Source organism: Arthrobotrys flagrans (assembly GCF_004000055.1).
Source record: "Arthrobotrys flagrans strain CBS H-5679 chromosome Unknown unitig_3, whole genome shotgun sequence".
NCBI lineage: Eukaryota > Fungi > Ascomycota > Orbiliomycetes > Orbiliales > Orbiliaceae > Arthrobotrys > Arthrobotrys flagrans.
In genome coordinates this window covers 6,082,337-6,099,147 of record NW_027137547.1, presented here as the reverse complement: position 1 = coordinate 6,099,147, position 16,811 = coordinate 6,082,337, and the positions used below count along the sequence as shown (strand labels likewise).

General features: G+C 35.5%; 3 protein-coding genes across 3 annotated transcripts; 1 reads left to right on the top strand and 2 right to left on the bottom strand.

The window, feature by feature from the left end:
- Positions 1 to 6,939: 6,939 nt before the first annotated feature.
- DFL_003132 (uncharacterized protein) lies at positions 6,940 to 7,768 on the bottom strand (the record flags this gene model as incomplete). The annotated part of the gene is made up of 2 exons (XM_067632026.1): positions 6,940 to 7,233; positions 7,754 to 7,768. The coding sequence occupies 2 exons, from the start codon at positions 7,766 to 7,768 to the stop codon at positions 6,940 to 6,942; spliced, it is 309 nt and encodes a 102-aa protein (XP_067494513.1).
- Positions 7,769 to 11,045: 3,277 nt separating this feature from the next.
- DFL_003131 (uncharacterized protein) lies at positions 11,046 to 12,467 on the bottom strand (the record flags this gene model as incomplete). The annotated part of the gene is made up of 4 exons (XM_067632025.1): positions 11,046 to 12,009; positions 12,075 to 12,209; positions 12,269 to 12,299; positions 12,368 to 12,467. 4 exons carry the CDS (start codon positions 12,465 to 12,467, stop codon positions 11,046 to 11,048), a joined length of 1,230 nt encoding a protein of 409 aa, XP_067494512.1.
- A 1,537-nt stretch (positions 12,468 to 14,004) lies between these two features.
- On the top strand, positions 14,005 to 15,639 carry DFL_003130 (uncharacterized protein; the record flags this gene model as incomplete). Its single annotated transcript, XM_067632024.1, has 7 exons — positions 14,005 to 14,440; positions 14,587 to 14,645; positions 14,742 to 14,751; positions 14,819 to 14,870; positions 14,968 to 15,203; positions 15,273 to 15,440; positions 15,509 to 15,639. The coding sequence occupies 7 exons, from the start codon at positions 14,005 to 14,007 to the stop codon at positions 15,637 to 15,639; spliced, it is 1,092 nt and encodes a 363-aa protein (XP_067494511.1).
- Between the last annotated feature and the right edge of the window lie 1,172 nt (positions 15,640 to 16,811).

Below are 16,811 nucleotides of genomic sequence, written 5' to 3'. Positions count from 1 at the left end.
TCATACTATAGCATAACAAGCTTAGCTACATCAGTTACCAGGCTTAGAAGAAATTAATAAAACGCCTAACACCAAATATCTGAGTCGAAGAGAAAAACCTACTAGCCTGCTAAGTCTATATTCAAGCTAAAATACGACGGATCTACAATCGTACTAAAACCTAACTTAGAAACTTTATTTTTTAAAAAAAGATTTACAGTAACTTATCAGGTAAACTACTGCAGATCGAAGGTAGTAAGAGCTACTTCGTAGTCTTTGTCGAAGATTACTCTAAATAAACGAAAGTCGAGACGCTAAAAAGAAAAATCGACGTTTACGATAGTTTCGAATTCGTCATCATATACGTTAAAAAGAGAGAATAGCTAGAAAGATCTAGCAAAATTCTTAAGTTTTACTGTGATAATAAAATAGGAGAGTACATTAACTAAAAGTTTCAAGGCTTATTAATCCGAAATAGGATTAAGCTTGAAATCTCTTTTCCTTAATATCAAGATTCTAATAACGTAGCTGAAAGATAAATGGCCATTCTGATGGCTATAATTACCGCCATACTTCACAGAGTAAACCTACTTGTCTCTTTTTAAGGCGAAGCCATAGTTATAGCTATTTATTTAAAAAATTGTTTACCATCTACAAGACTACTTGATAAAAAATCGTCGTACAAAGTCCTAAACGGTTATCTACCGGACCTGTCCTACTTAAAACTGTTTAATTGTCTAGCATGGTATTGGATACCTAAAAAGAAGAAACAAAGCAAGTTCGTTATACATACCAGCTTATATCTGTTTATAGGATATGTCAAAGACAGCACCACTCTTTATAAAATTTAAAACAGAACAAGATTTCACAATAAAAAAAACTTGAAATAGAAAGAAAATGTATTCCCGAACAAAAGCAGCTTAGTCAGAGAAATCATGCAATATAACTACCAGCTAAGAAACAGCGCTAGTAACTAACTAGATAACCGAACCTTTAGATTTAAGCGCGTATATGAAAACTCAGCTCTAACCGAAAGTCGTTTAAGTAATACCATAAATTAAGGATTGTTATCAAAATTGAATACAAGTGAACTTGTAAACTCGCATATAAAGCTACTTGTAATACAAAACTAAAATAAAGTAAGAAGTAGATAATTCCTTAGCTATATTGAAATACTAGCTTCAATTAAATGTTGTGTAAGATTTAAAATCCTAAATGAATTATTATTTAGCTTAATCAACGGTAATGTTGGTCTGTAGAGAATAAAAATTATAACAGCTGATAAAAGAAGTGGAAGCTATTGTAGAAATACTCATAAACCAAGTAGTTCAGCTAAAGATTTAATTATAATCAGCAAGCCTGTATACGCAGTAGGTAAATACTTGAAACCACCTAAATAAGTTATTTGCGAGTAACTGCGCAGTAGCGAGAAGGCACCTAGAAACGCCTAGAGTAATTCTCGACTACGTAGCAGGAATAAACCTACCATAAACGCATATCTGGACAAATATACGTTAGATTTTTTTAATAGCGACTATACTAAATCACATAGAGTCAAGCACGTCAAGAGATGTAGAGCTAACAAAGAATGACTATTAAAGGGTACGGCCCCCAACGAAATAACCTAAAGCAACTGTATTAACGGCGCAGTAAGAAGATGGGCACTCATAATAACTCAAAATAGAATTGCCTCTAACTGAGAGCCACAAAGCTATAAAGAAGTTATAAACTACATCGAAAAGAATCGATGGCGTAAGGTAATCTAAAAAAAACTTAATTCACATAAGACTAATAAATCTTTTGTAATAGTAGACTTACCTAAAAAGCACAAGGCTCTCGTTTTAAAATGAGTGTTTAAGATTAAAACCTAGAACGTGCCTGTACAATATAAAATACGATTGATAATTCGAGATGATCTGTAATTTAAAACCGATTTAGATACATATGTCTCTGTAGCTAAACTAGCAATGTTTAGACTCTTCATAATTATAGTGGCTATACTTAATATGGAACTGTATTAACTGGACGTTAAGACTGCATTCTTAATCTCTAGACTATTAGAAGAGGTCTATATGATAATTTTAAAAGACTATTATAAATATATTTCTAAAAGGATCAAACGATTAGTTTTTTTGCTAAAACGTGCGCTATATAGACTACGCCAGATATTTAAAATCTGAAATATAAATATTAATGTCTTTCTAAAGACGCTAGAATTTATACCTTACGATAACGACAAGAATCTGTATATTAACAAAATAGAAGGAATTCTAATTCTTCTATACATAGATAACCTTCTTATAGTGATAAAGACTAAAGGCAAAATAAAGAAAATCAAGAAGGCCCTAAAAGCTAAGTATGAAATGTCTAACGTAAGAAAAGCTAAAACCTTTCTAAGCATCTAGATTAAAAGAGACTGTTAAAGGGGAACGGTTATCTTATACTAATCCACATTTATTAAGATAATTCTTACCTGCTACGGAATAAACCAGTATAATTCTACAAAAATTTCTATAAAACGCAACTTAACTATTGACGACGAAGAACTTTTAATCAGCAACGCGATCTGATAGTATTAATAACTAAATGGCTAATTTATATATTTAATAATTTGTACGAGACCAAACCTAGTCTACGTAATAAGACAGCTAGCCAAATATAACTTCAGACCAACAACCGTACACGCCGAAGCGGCACGAAAAATACTAAAGTACTTAAGCAAAACCAAGTCTTTAAAATTAACACTAGACGAAAATCAAGATAAAGACTAACAAAAGAATCTGCTACTTAACTACTCAGACTCAGATCTAACAAAGGACTTAGATAATAGAAAGTCAATTAAAAAACATCTATGATTTCTAAACAAGAGTCTGATTATATGGAAATTCAAGAAGCAAACTATTGTAACCGACAGTATATAGTACGCCGAATATATAACTGCATCCGAAGCGACCAAAAACACCATTTAATTAAAACGATTAATTAAGACAGCAGAAATTTAACTTCGAAAGCCGCCAATTCTACGGCTTGACTGCACGACTACACAGTCATTAATTACCAATTTCAAGTAATATAACCGAACAAAACATGTGAACATTAAGTACCACTTAATTAAAGACATATATACAAAAAAGGAACTTCAAATTAAAAGAGTTCTATTCGCAGACAACTCAGCAGATAATCTGACCAAACTTTTGACAAAGCTCAAACACTAAAAATACGCAACTACAATAAACTTAAGACTCTTATAAAACATGCATTCTTTTCTTTATCTTAACAGTTTCCACCCACGAAGGTAGTTTTACAATTAAAAAAAATTTTTAATAAAACATAAATAATTACAATTAATACGAAAATCTAAGCTCAATTAAACATATTCATAATTACAGTTCTACTCTTAAAACGGCGAAAGTCCAGCTCTAAAACTATTAAAACCAACCACCTAATTATAAAGATAGACATATGCCTTAGAAGTATCTCTCCTATAAATCCTATCATCTAGTAAATTACTTAAAGTACAAGAGTAACAGCGTTTATTAAAACAGTATCAAAAATTACATCAGTTTAATACTAACAGTAAGCAAATATAACCAAAATATATATCTCATATTAAAAAATCTTATTTACACCGAATAGAAGTTTGGTAAAAATATCAGAATATCTTACCCTCGATATGACCTTACCAGATACAGAGTAACTGGTTACCCTGTATGTATCTACTACTTACCCTGTACATGACTAGCTTAGTCACCCTGTGTGTGCTACTCCTTGTATATAAACTCTTCGCCAGAACACTTTAGTCTGAAGAGCACTTAATAAAGTACACATCACTCCACCTAATCTTCTAACAGAATCTTATAAGTCAAATTTTGAAACTTTTAAATATGTACCCTACGGACCTACTTATAAAATGCGAAGATAGATATTAGCGAATATGTTATTTTCGTTTATATAAATAATTAGCAGATTATATAAAATATATTAATCTTCTTAGTATTATTTTTAAAGCTTGTTTTATCTGTACGGTATCGACTACGACTCTTCAAAATTTCGATCAGAGTCTAAAATATTCTGTACAAAACTACAATTCTTATTCTGAACGATTAGATAATAATGATAAGATTGAAAAAGCCTAATTACGTTTAAAAAGAGTGATAAGTTCGGCGGGGACCTTCTTAAATTTAAGAATTACTGTAGCGGATTTATATAAACTAGATCTCCTACACTGCATTTATTTAAAGATGATAAAACATTTTATAGAATAGATAATCAAATTTTTAAAAAAACATAAAAAGTTACAATTCTTTAATTAATGCTAAATTTCTGTATTAGTCTATTTCGAATTCTAATTGTTCCGCAAAGGTTATATATAAATCTTCTAGTGGCAAGAAAAAGAAATGAGATCGGTTGTTAAGATTTTTGTTATGACTTTAGCGAGCGTTTTGAGGAATTTATCGAGCTTTGAAAGGCCTGTTTTCGCCTAGGCGATAAACTGTGTGAATGCTTTAATAAGTTTTATTTTATATGTAATTTATTTTTTATATATTGAATAAACTCTTATAAATATGCAAAACCAGTTGCAAAGCTTTTATGATGGGAAAAATGTCTTTAGAAAATTTCGAAAAACCTGAACGAGACTACAGCAGATAGTTACAGATATAATAAAAGCGGTATCTAGCGATAAAGTTTTAAGTAAAAGTAGTGAAGACTTCTTAGAGGTTTTTAAAAATGATAAACTTACTTAAAAGTGTTTTTAGTTCTCTTCTTCTTCTGATCAGGGCTCTCTGGGAACTAACCGGGGTTAATAGTTATAAAATATTTTAATTTTATTAAAATGTATTTAATGACCTATTTTACTGATTCTATCAAAAATTTGGTCAATTAAATGCTTGATTAACAGAAGTAAAAGAGGCCTCGTATGTCGAACAGCTTAAAAAAAGATAGACTTAATTCAATTATAAAGATGTATACGCTCAAATAATAGAATATAGATATTGAAAATATTAATTTAAAATGCGATTTCTCAATCTCGAATAATTAGTAAAAGAAAAGAAAAAAATCAATAAATTTAAGAAGGTTTATTTGGATTCGTTACTAATTAAAAAGCGACGCGAACAGTACCGCAAAAATAGACTAAAAATTGATGGTATATTTATTAATATTTATTTTCTAATATTTCTAATTACGCTGACTTAGTCTCAGTCGGTTCTATAAAGGCTCGTACGAAATTATATAGTACGCCATCAATTGAAGTTATAAATTTAACTCAATTGTAATTTAAAGTAGTCTTAAAATCTTCAAAAAATAGAAGTAAATGGGTTACAATAAATTAGATTAAGCGTGAATACGTTGTATCGGATCTTAACTGAGCATTATATGTTTATTTAAGAATTTTATCGGCTTTCTAGATATTTCTTCGATTAGACTTTTATTTTTTATTTTTAGTAGACTTTAGAGCGTAAGTATATAAGATCCTCGCGATCTCGATTGAGGACTTTTAATATAGAAATATTTTTATTAATTATATTATTCGAACTAATTTAAACTAATAAAAGAAGGATTCTCGAAAAGACTTTATTATCTTTTAAAAGTTTCGTACGAGTCAATATGAAGATCTGAAAGAAAAAGCAGTAGCTAAGCTAAAATTGTTATTGATTATTCATAATGTAATTAGTAATAAAACCTTTTAACTAGCTTTTATTACTAAGCTTAAGTTATACGCTAGGGAAATTATATAGAGCTTTCATAATTTCGTTCGTCTCACCGAGCATTTTTTAATAAATTATGAAAAAAAAAATCATCAATTTTATCGAAATATTATTTTAATTCGAGTTATTTTGAGTTTGATCTATTTAATCTTCTATAGAATCGGTTTATATCTTTTTAATATTCACATCGATCTTAATATCTGAAATGAGATTTATTTTTATAATGATGAAAATATAGATTCAGATATCGATATTGATAATAAATCTGATATTGAAAAAGAAGAATATTATTTTGAAGTTTAAATAAGGGATTTATATAGGCCCGTGTTAGTTTTATTGAGGTGTCGGGTGGCCTTATTAGAATGGAGCGCGATGGACTGAGATGAACCGCGATAAAGCGCGATGAAGCGCGATGAAGCGCGATGAAGCGCGATGAAGCGCGATGAAAAAGTGTTCTATCGGATGAAAGGGCTTCCATCCGATGGAATTAAGGAAATGTGTTTTTTTCCTGATGTAGTCGATGAGAAAGATCTACCTCTACTACTAAAGGGGTATAATAATTTAGATTAGACACAAATCTATAAATTAGAGGATATTATACGAAAATTAACGTCTAGCTACGTATATCTACTAAAAGGTAGCATTATTTCATAAAGCAGTAAACTGTAATCGGTTATTGCGAAATCCTCAATTAAAACAGAAGTAATAGCTTCTAATTATGCAGAAACTAAAGAAATTTGGCTTCGAAAGCTGTTATTCTTAATTCTCGAATCGCTTTAATCGCAAATAATGTTCTTTCTATCTTTTACAGTTCTATACATAGATGATACTACCGCTATAATCGTAAATACAACAGGTGGCAATCAACAGAAGACAAAGCATTATAATCTGCAATACTTCTAAATTAAAGAAAAGATAAGAAATAGTATTTTTAGATTAGAGCATCGTAGCTTCAAGAAATTACTAACGAATACGTTAACTAAGTTTCTATCGATCAGCTCGCACAACTATCATTTTACGCGCATAGACTTACTTGATTAAAAGAATAAGAATATTATTTTGCTTTATATTGCATAAAATCTCAGATAAAACGAACAGCCGCGCAAAATAAATAAACGAAAAATAAGGCCCTCAAAACACTAAGGCGGAAAGGCTACGCCTCCAGCGGCAGCGTCTTTCGCTTATACATAATTTTATATCTTAAATTTATTTTAAATTAGCTGACGTACCGTCTAGAAATTAGAGTTATAATCTACGCATTCGCACGGCCGTGTAAATAAGCTAATTCCGCCATCACATCTTGTAAAGTAGGCAGGGGAGCTGCATCGTCCGGAATACCTCGTGCTGCGTTAACCGCAGCGATAACCTGAGCATAGGTAGTACTCTCATCTACTGCTCTTCTAGCGCCACCAGCTTTATTAGCTTCAACATCTGCACCTCCTCCGTGCGCTGCTAGAGCCGTATTGGCAGTTGCCAGTGCTGTATTAGAAGCAGTTAAGGCTGCATTAACTGTAGTTAAAGCTGCGTTGATTGTAGCCAGCTGGTTCTACAGATTCCGTACGTCTAAGTTAGCAGGAAAGTAGATAAGCTAGAGTATAAGCGTGTTATCTATTAATGTTGGCCTCTATACCGCTTTAGCGATAATATAGTTATTTGATAACGGTGGAAGATTACTAAGAGCTACGCTATGAAGGGTATTTGGCGTATTAGTGCTATATCTGTGCGTCTGTAGAGCCGTAGTCTAATATATGATAAAATCTTTGAGAACGATTATAAGCGTTAGTGGATTATAAACGATAAAACTACGTTCCGGCTTAGAAGCGCGAGAAGCCTTAATGCTCTGTGCTTAATATAAATTAGTATCTACTTCTTAAACGTATAGAATTATAGAATTTATACTACGTGTATAAAGAGTTTACCTTTGTATAGGAACTGCACTTATTACTGCGCGTATTCGGAGATATAATATACAAATAATCGTCATCGAAGCACCGCTGACAAGATACGGCACAAATATATAATATCGAATTAGCGAGAATAGCGTTCGCACGAGCAAGATAACTAACAATAGCAGCAAACATAATGATGCTATAAGGCTGTAAAGATATAAAATAATATAATGAAACTGGGGCTATGAACGAAACTGAGAATATAAAAGAATAGAAAGTAAACAAGGCGAATGACAGCTAGTTAAATACTTTTTTTTCTTTAGAATAGCTCCAGATTTCTACACTAATTTTAGAGCCGTACAGCATAGCTCTAAGCTGAAGATGTAGCATGAAATCTGGTAAATTGTATAACTGCAACAGACGCCTTTATAGCTTCAGAGCTACGTACGTTCTAGATTATGATTCTAGAGCCATAAAAATTCCCATATGCAATAGTATGCACGGTGATTTACAACTATTCGCTGCAAAGCATAAATCTGTATTAATATAATAAGTGTTAGTAAGCGTATAGTCTAATTCAACATTTGTACGGAACAGTTGGTTCTATAGACCACTATAATAATTATGCTATTATAAGACGTTGAAGCGTACTGTTGTAAACGCAACGATTCTATACTCTATAATTGAAAGATTACGCGCTTTTTACAACTAAATAACTTTATATTACGAGCTGCGCAAGCACTACGATTAGATGAAACTACAATAGGTTAAATATAATAGAACATTGAGGTTACTACGATTTGTGCCGTAGATCCTGCTGAATTGTAATTATGCGAAGTTACAAGACATATCGTGATATAGTGATTTTTATCGTCTACGCCTCATATACGAGCTGAGGTGTTGCGATATACTGTATAAAGCGTAGTGCCGGGTCTATACGTACCGCTCTATAAATACAGGCGAATCTACGATGTGTTGAGATCTAGACGATCGATCATCAATCATACATATACAGACCTACATACTTTCCAGCGTACTTACGAGCTGTAGAACCATTAACAAAAATAAATATATATTTTAGAAGTATTCTTCTTATAGATCCTGCCATTTAATAGGTTGCTCAAAATACGAAGGTAATAGCGTTTATTAAAATAGCATCAAAAGTTACACCAGTTTAATACTAGCGGTAAGCAAATATAATTAAAATATATATCTTATATTAAGAAACCTTATTCACACCGAACAGAGATTTGGTGAGAATGTCAAAATATCTTACCCTCGATATAACCTTACTAGATATAGGGTAACTGGTTACCCTGTATGTGCCTATTACTTACCCTGTATGTGCTTACCTGTATGTGCTACTCCTTGTATATAAACTCTTCGCCAGAACACTTTAGTCTAGGGAGCACTTAATCAAGTACACATCACTCCACCTAATCTTCTAACAACTTTATATAAATCTACGGTTAATACTATTTAGTCTATAGTCAGAAATAATCTAAATATAACAATTTATTAAGTTCAGCAAATTATTTAGAAAACTAAGATCCGAAAAATAATATACTTTAATCATATAAAAGACTTTATCGCTTAAGCTAATTACGTCGGAGAAACTCTTAAAAACGCCTCTGAAGGATATAAGAATTTTAGTAAAAATAGAGGCCGAGAAAAAGAAGATAAATAAAAAGATAAAAATAAAGAATAAAAGAATTACCGAAACTATTCTAATCAAAGAAATAGCGCAGAAAACGAAGATAGCTATTATCATTATAACTAATATAAGCACTTTGAATTTAACTGTTCTATAAAAAAAAAAGCAAAGCAGCGCAGAAAAGATAGAGAAGCCAAAAGAAAAGAAAAGGCTAAAAAAACATAAATAACGGAAACTTAAAAAGAAATTACTAAAAAAGAGCAGAAGGAACTCAATCAGTACTTTAAAATTACAAACCGCTATAATTACATAGCTACCGAAGAAGGTGGAAAAGTCATAACCCTAAATAATAGTTAGTTAATTAATTCTAGTATAACGAATATCTATACTATAAAAAAGACAGACCTGGCCAGTTACCGAATACTATCTTAATTATTACCTATCCGCACAGCCAGTAGAGCCTATATTCATGCACTTGGGAGAGAAATAGCACAGATTTAGCCAAATTTCAGCGTACTTATCTTATAAGTTCAAGGCTACGATGTCTATCGAAATTTGTCGAAAATGCTTGAAGCGTAATACGATGTATTTTAAATAATAAAGTCAATTTAATATTTAAATCGATATTTAAATTATCTAGTGCCGATTCGAGTCGTCACTGGAGGGTGGCTATATATACACATTTTATATATATGAAGAAGAACGTTCGAAGGACGTTTTTTTGAGATTATATTATAGTAGTTTTATCTACTCGGTTTGAGGCCTGCCGAAGGCAGCCGTGGTTTGTCGTGTGTTGTCGTGTGGTATTTCGGATATTATGCTTTTATAATACTACTTTGAACGAACATTACGGTTTCCTGACACCACACTCCGTAGACCTAGGACGACTGTCTCCTGACACCACCTCCGTAGGCCTAGGGCGAACGTCTAGGAGAGCGTCTCCTGACAGTTCTATATTCTACGCGTACTACCTATAGATCGATTACCAACTTGTTTACGCGCTTATATTCTACATATAAGTAAACTATTTTTTTACCTATTTATTTTCTTACCTATCTTCCTACCTACCTTCCTACCTACTAAATAATAGGATGGCAGGCGTAAGTAGTAGAACGTTTAAGGGGCAGTTTAGTAGTGGCTCAGGCTACTGCTGGACTGCCCCTTTTTTACGTTTAGGTTTAGCGAGCCTTCCGAAGGTATAGTGTGCTTTAGAAAGGCTCGCTAAGGCAGTTGCCGTCCTGCCTTCCTGCCTTCCTGCCGTCGGACGCACGGGAATCAACCCAAATTTTTTGCTGATGAAACTATGATAGGTTATTCTTATTCTTATTTTAATATTAGAGTAAACTCTAGTTCTAAATTTATTTTTATTTTTATATTTTATATTTATATTTTTATAATTATCTTCCTAATTAATAAAACTTTTATTTTTATTTTTATTCTTGAAGTTATTTTAATTAATTTTTTAATTAGAAGTAAGGTGTAACATAGAATACTGTGGGAATGGCAGCTGCGGCCTGTTGGGTCTTAAGGAGCTATGGCAGGGAAGGGCTCCTACCGTCCCGCTCTTGGTCCAACCGACGACAAGGTATTTATGGTGATTTGTCAAGTAGCTCGCCTATTACTTTATACTCTCGAGGTACGGGCCTGGTTAAATTTTGTTCTCCTACAAGTCGTGGCCGCTGGTGATCATTTTTGAGCATTGACCTCGCACTGGCCTCCCATACTTTTTTTTTTGAGGGGGAGATTTTAAATTCGTTTAACCTATGTATTGTGATTTCTTCAGATCAGATGCCAGTACATGTCTATCTTATTGGACTACAGCTCAGCTTTCGGCTGCTCACGGAGACCACTTTCTCCAGCCCCCGGGCACGCTGGATGAGGCAAGCAAACCTCATCGCCGGTCCTCATCCAGGATCTCGCGCTACGAGCTCTACTCCTTGCTGCCCCAAAAATATGATCCTGGAGAGAGAGCAAATAGTGGCCTTTCTTCAGGCAAGGGTTCTCTTTAAATGTTTCCTTTAAAAAGGATAATAGCTCCGTTTCCAATGCCGCATCTCCCAACAGCTGTATAATGAGCACATCTCTCAATGTGGCGGGCTCGACCATATTGGCTAGAGTAAACTTGACGGCATCCCAATATTCATTCCTCTGCTTAAATCGTAAAAAGGCAGCATGACCTAAATCATAGTATACTTCTCCTCTATGAAGGTCCACTCTTTCTAGGTCTCTATCGATAATTCCCCAGGTAATCCCTAAAGCCTCCTTGTTGTAATCTATCGACAAAATCTTGTTACAGTTGTCTGACCTTTCAAAATCATACTCATCGGAATAACAGTTGGACTTCCGAGTGTTTTTGCACGCTTCCATCATCCGCTGTCCCTCACTCTGATAAAAATCTGTCGAGACGCTCCGAATTGATAATATAACAACTAGGCCGGCCTCTAGCCCTGCTGCTCGAAAGTACTCGGAATATCCGGGAAGGATGTCTGGGACGCAAACCGCAACAGCAACGTTATTCAAAGATTCCATTTCTCTCACCTTGGACACAAGTTTGGCCATCATTTCTGAGATTGCTATGATGATGTTCTGTGTTTTAGGAGCGAGAGCGGAGAGATCCGGTTTGAGTACTTCGGCCGGTATGGATGAATATTCAAGTTTTCCATAGCGCCCGTAAAAAATACGCTCGAGAAGTTTAGACACCGTTGAATCTTTACTCAAGCCAAGTAAGCCAAGCGGTGGATCTCTCTTAGGAAACTGGGCAAACGAAGGAACGATCTCTCTGCCACATGAGCACACAGTCTTGTTAGTAGGGCATACACATATCCGTATGAGTCTGCAAATTACAATTTTGAAGGATTCCCCTTTGCCACTTCCATAGCGTCGTCCACCAAATATTTTAGGGACGATAGGTAGGTAACGTCGCCGTCGACTTTTGCAACGTCAATCACTGTGTCATTTGAATAACGGATGGCTACGGCGCTGTGTTGGGCATAAGATTAGATGGATATAAGCTGGTGGGGAAAAGTGAAATAACGGACCCATATCCGGTGGTAAGATCGATACCAATGCCTATTAACCAGATATGGCCTATCAGTATTGGCAAAGGGATTTTAATTTATTTATACAGATAAACGTACCTGGCGCATTTAAGAGCTCAACAGGACGACACGTGCGACATAGCTCCCAGGAAGTCGACGAGTGAATAAAGAATGGTAGAAAATAAATATGAAAATGCATGTCTTTGTTGGGGGTCTGCTAGAATTTCTCAGCCTCAAGTCCAAGTTGTAGGCACGTAACGAAGAAGAAAGGAATAGGCAATGTCGAAAGCAAGAAACAACTCTCTTTATATTATGATGTGTATTATAATTACGTAATCAACACCATTCAAACAATTGCGATTCTACTCCCAGCATCTAATTTGCCAAAACCATCGGTATACAGGGTAAGATATATTTAGAAAGCGCCTTGAGCTTGCTCCTCTGCCTTGAGAGCCTGGATTCGAGGCTAAGCTTGCTCCTGCGTCTAAACGCAAAAAATCATCGGTTAAAGCGGGGTAGCAAACGAAGGGTAATTAGTTCTAGGAACAGCGACGGAAATGGCGTCTAGTTGATAATTAGATTCGAGGTAGTTTAGGCATATCCAGAAGTGAGCATTTTTGAATTACACCAAGAATGCGAACCACCAAACTCTAAATTGGCTGAAATGGAATTTCCTGCCTTCTAATTAGCTCAGTTTTTGGCTCCTGTTGCCGGGCACTGCCTGGTGTTCTCATGCGCCCTGCATGCAACACCCGCCGGCCGCATTTTATGACCCGCCGACTATTCGTGAAACCACCCTTCACCAACGTCTGAACTTTCATCGTCACCATGCACCAGCAACATTCGTTTCCGACAAAAAAAATACCAAAATTTTCTCGGTACCATCTGTAATTCGTTACACAAACGAAGATGTCAAAATGTTCGAAGGAGCAGTACCTTGAATCCCCTTCCGTATTTATTTTTAGAGTCTGGGATATATCGTGCCTTTATATTGAAGCAGTTTTGCGCCTCGAGGCTTTCTGCCAGGTATCAGTACTAGGTCTCAAGTAAACAAACGTTTAATTGCTGCAAAAACAGACTTTTTTTTTTTTAAAAAAAAGATCCTAAGATAACCAACACTGCATTGTATATTACTTTTGTGTGTGCTATCCTCTTGTCTCCTGGTGTATTATGTGAACGCCGAGTCTCTGTGCATTCATGCATATGTGTGGGAAGGGGCGAAGGATAATACTTGGTTAACATAACCTAGCAATCAGATATTACGGAGTCTTGTTTGTCTCGTGCTCAGAGTCTTATACGGGTGGCGAGGTTTGGGAGCGGGGCGCGATTTAATGCACGAGAGCTCGATAGCGGCACAGCTAGGAAAATCCGCCTTGGAAAGTAAATTTTATAGCTCTCGACGAGGCTAAGTCATCTAATTCAGACCGTAAATATGTTCAACAGATATTGATAGCTTCAGAGGCCCTGAATTGAGAATGGCGCGGTAGTTTCATTTCCCGCCAGGATGGAAGGCTTAAGCCGAGCCTCTAAGCTTGAGATCTGTTATTGGGAAGATAGAGGCTATGATTTATCGATAAGGCATCATGAGGTCTATGAAGGTGATCCTCTATATATATTCAACTGTATCGACCTGAAACTCAATTGTCATTCAATAAGATACTAAGCTACACATTTTATCATTTTTACGAATATCCTCTTTATAAATTATTTCGCGATTCACCGTTTATCACTTCGCTATGTTTATTATAAACTTGGTTTACCTTTTGTTTCCTGCTCTCATACTAGCGCTCCCACAACCCATTTCAGAGCGAGGAGTGAATTTAGAGAATGACATCCGGATTCGTCAAGATGTTGTTCCTAAAGCACCGGCTGAGACCGAAATACCCGGTGCTTCCGCTACTGACTCTGCGGCGGCTGGCGTAGTAGACGTTCCTGGCGACTTTATACCCGGCAGTCGCTTGTCAATTGATGGAGATTGCTACAATGATAAGCGCGACGTCCCGGTTGGATATAGCAACCGAGCTCATGTCTATACAAACGCTTTCTATAACGCACAATTACTTGCAAGATTTGCTCTTAAATTTTTCAATGATGAGAAAAAATATGAAGCCGTAGGGAAACGATGGATCGGTCGGGCAGCCGAGTTTGACAACCATTTGGACGATATGAAGAGTAAGTACATAATCCTCAATATTAAAAAGATAACTATAATATGAACATGTTTTCAGCAATAGTTGATTGGTGTTCTAAGATTTGAAATAACTCGCTTAACGTTGGACATCTCACAATTTATCAAAGTCCTAACCTATCTATAACAGAGGATTTTACAAGGGTTACAGAGATTAAAGAGACAGAAGGTGGTTTTTCTGACTATATAGTAAGTTTCGATATTCCCAATAGGGCCTCTAGAGTCCTTTACTAATATTTTATATTCTTTGAATATTAACCGGTAAATTTTTAATAATTCTACTAGGTTTTGACATGTAAGTCGTGACTGATATCTAGGGTACTAAAAAATAACTTATGGGGTGGGGGCTAAAGAATATAAAGGTAACGATCCTTATAGGAGATGCAATAAGGCTCCAGAGTATGGAAATGAAGGGTATGAAATCTCTTTCTTGATCTGGATCCCCCCGGGGTTCAAAGATGCTAATAAACGTATCGCCATATCAAATGCTAATAATACCTCTTTGATTCAGTAAAACTATATGTTATGTCGTGCATGAATCTTCTTGGTACGGTACCGGTTGGTGGGATAAGCCATTCATCAACTGCTGCGCGCCATTTTTCGCAAGCGAATCACTAGCAGATCGTTGGAAGGAGAATAAGGATAAACCAGAAGCGGACTTAAATATGAATTTGTTGAGAAGTACTGCGGATTTATTTTTACACGAGATGATGCACACAAAAGTTATTAGCCAGGATCGGCCGAAGGGTAAGGAATATACTGCATACTTACCAAGTTGAAGCTTCACTTAGAACTGGCTGATGATATCTTATATAGTCGTTGACCACATATTTAAAGACGTTACATCAAGAGGATACTTTAGAATTTACGGCCCAAAGTTTACGGAAAAGGCGGCTAGGCTTACATATAAAGAAGACTCGAATGGTGGCGAGCCACTTGACAAACCACCCCAAAATGCGGATAGCCTTGCTCATTTTGCATACGGTAGGCTTCCTATAAGCTATGACCACTCTTTTTCCCCAAAGATTACTAACATTCGACTGATTATAAAGCAATGTTCTGGTATGATAAAACTAAAAGAATGATGTGGGGAGAGAAACAAAGAGGCGGAAATCTAGCAGACGAGCCGCGGTTATCGGAATCGGATGACATCTTTGATCTTCCTGCAGGATATATTATTTAAAAGCAGAAACTTTATGATAAAGAGTTTTAGGGTAAGGGTTTGGTATTAGCTGGTTCTGTATCTGTAGCCTTCCTTCGCCTGACCACTTTTGCATTGATGGTGTCTGTATATCTGGCCTTTTTGTATCTCAGTACTACGATAGAACATGGGCTTATAACTAGCACCATGTGCTAGAAATTTAATTAAACAGCTTGGCTTTCGCAGTAAACGGACTTGCATTCGTAAAACCTCTTCACCGGTAGTTATCGATGAATCATACTAGCCGGTCCTATATTAAATTTTCTCGCCCGCCAAATACAACCAACTCTACAAAGTATGAGTTGCTGGAACTAGATCCAACTTGTTGGTGGTAAGCGAGTTATAGTAGTTAAGATATCAAGGTAATACACAAATGTTATAAAGTGGAGTGGTATACTAATATGCATACAGATTAATACCTAAATCATTATTTAGTTTTTAAATATATAATAATAACTATTAGTATTTAAGTTTCAAGTTATATACTATTTATTAACATTATAGTTAGTAGTGTTAAACCCAGTAGCTTTCAAGTTGTATGAGAAATTTTTAGGTGCTAAGTAGATATTATTATTCATCAGCAAAAAAATTGGGTTGATTCCCGTGCGTCCGACGGCAGGAAGGCAGGACGGTAACTGCCTTAGCGAGCCTTTCTAAAGCACACTATACCTTCGGAAGGCTCGCTAAGTCTAAATGCAAAAAAGAGGCAGTTTAGTAGTAGCCTGAGTTATTACTGAACTGCTTTTTGAATGTCCTACTACCTACGCCTATTGTCCTACTATCTAGTAGGTAGGAAGGTAGGTAAGAAAGTCAGTAAAAAGATAGGTAAGTAGGAAGATAGTTTATTTATATGTAGAATGTAGGTGTGTAGACAGGCTGGTAGTCGGCCTGTAAGTGGTACGTATAGAACGCAGAATGTAGGTTAGTAGGCAGACGGTTATTAGTAGGTAGGTTAGTAGGTGGTTTACTTCACGAAGAACGTAGGCGCGTAGGCAGGTTAATAGTAGGTAGGCTGTTAGTAAGTAGGCTAGTAAGTAGTTCACTTATACGTAGAACGTAGGCGCGTAGGTGGTATGTGTAGGAAGCAGGATGGTAGGCGCGTAGGTGGTACGCGTAGGAAGTAGGACGATAGGCGGTAGGTAGGCTGTTTGTAG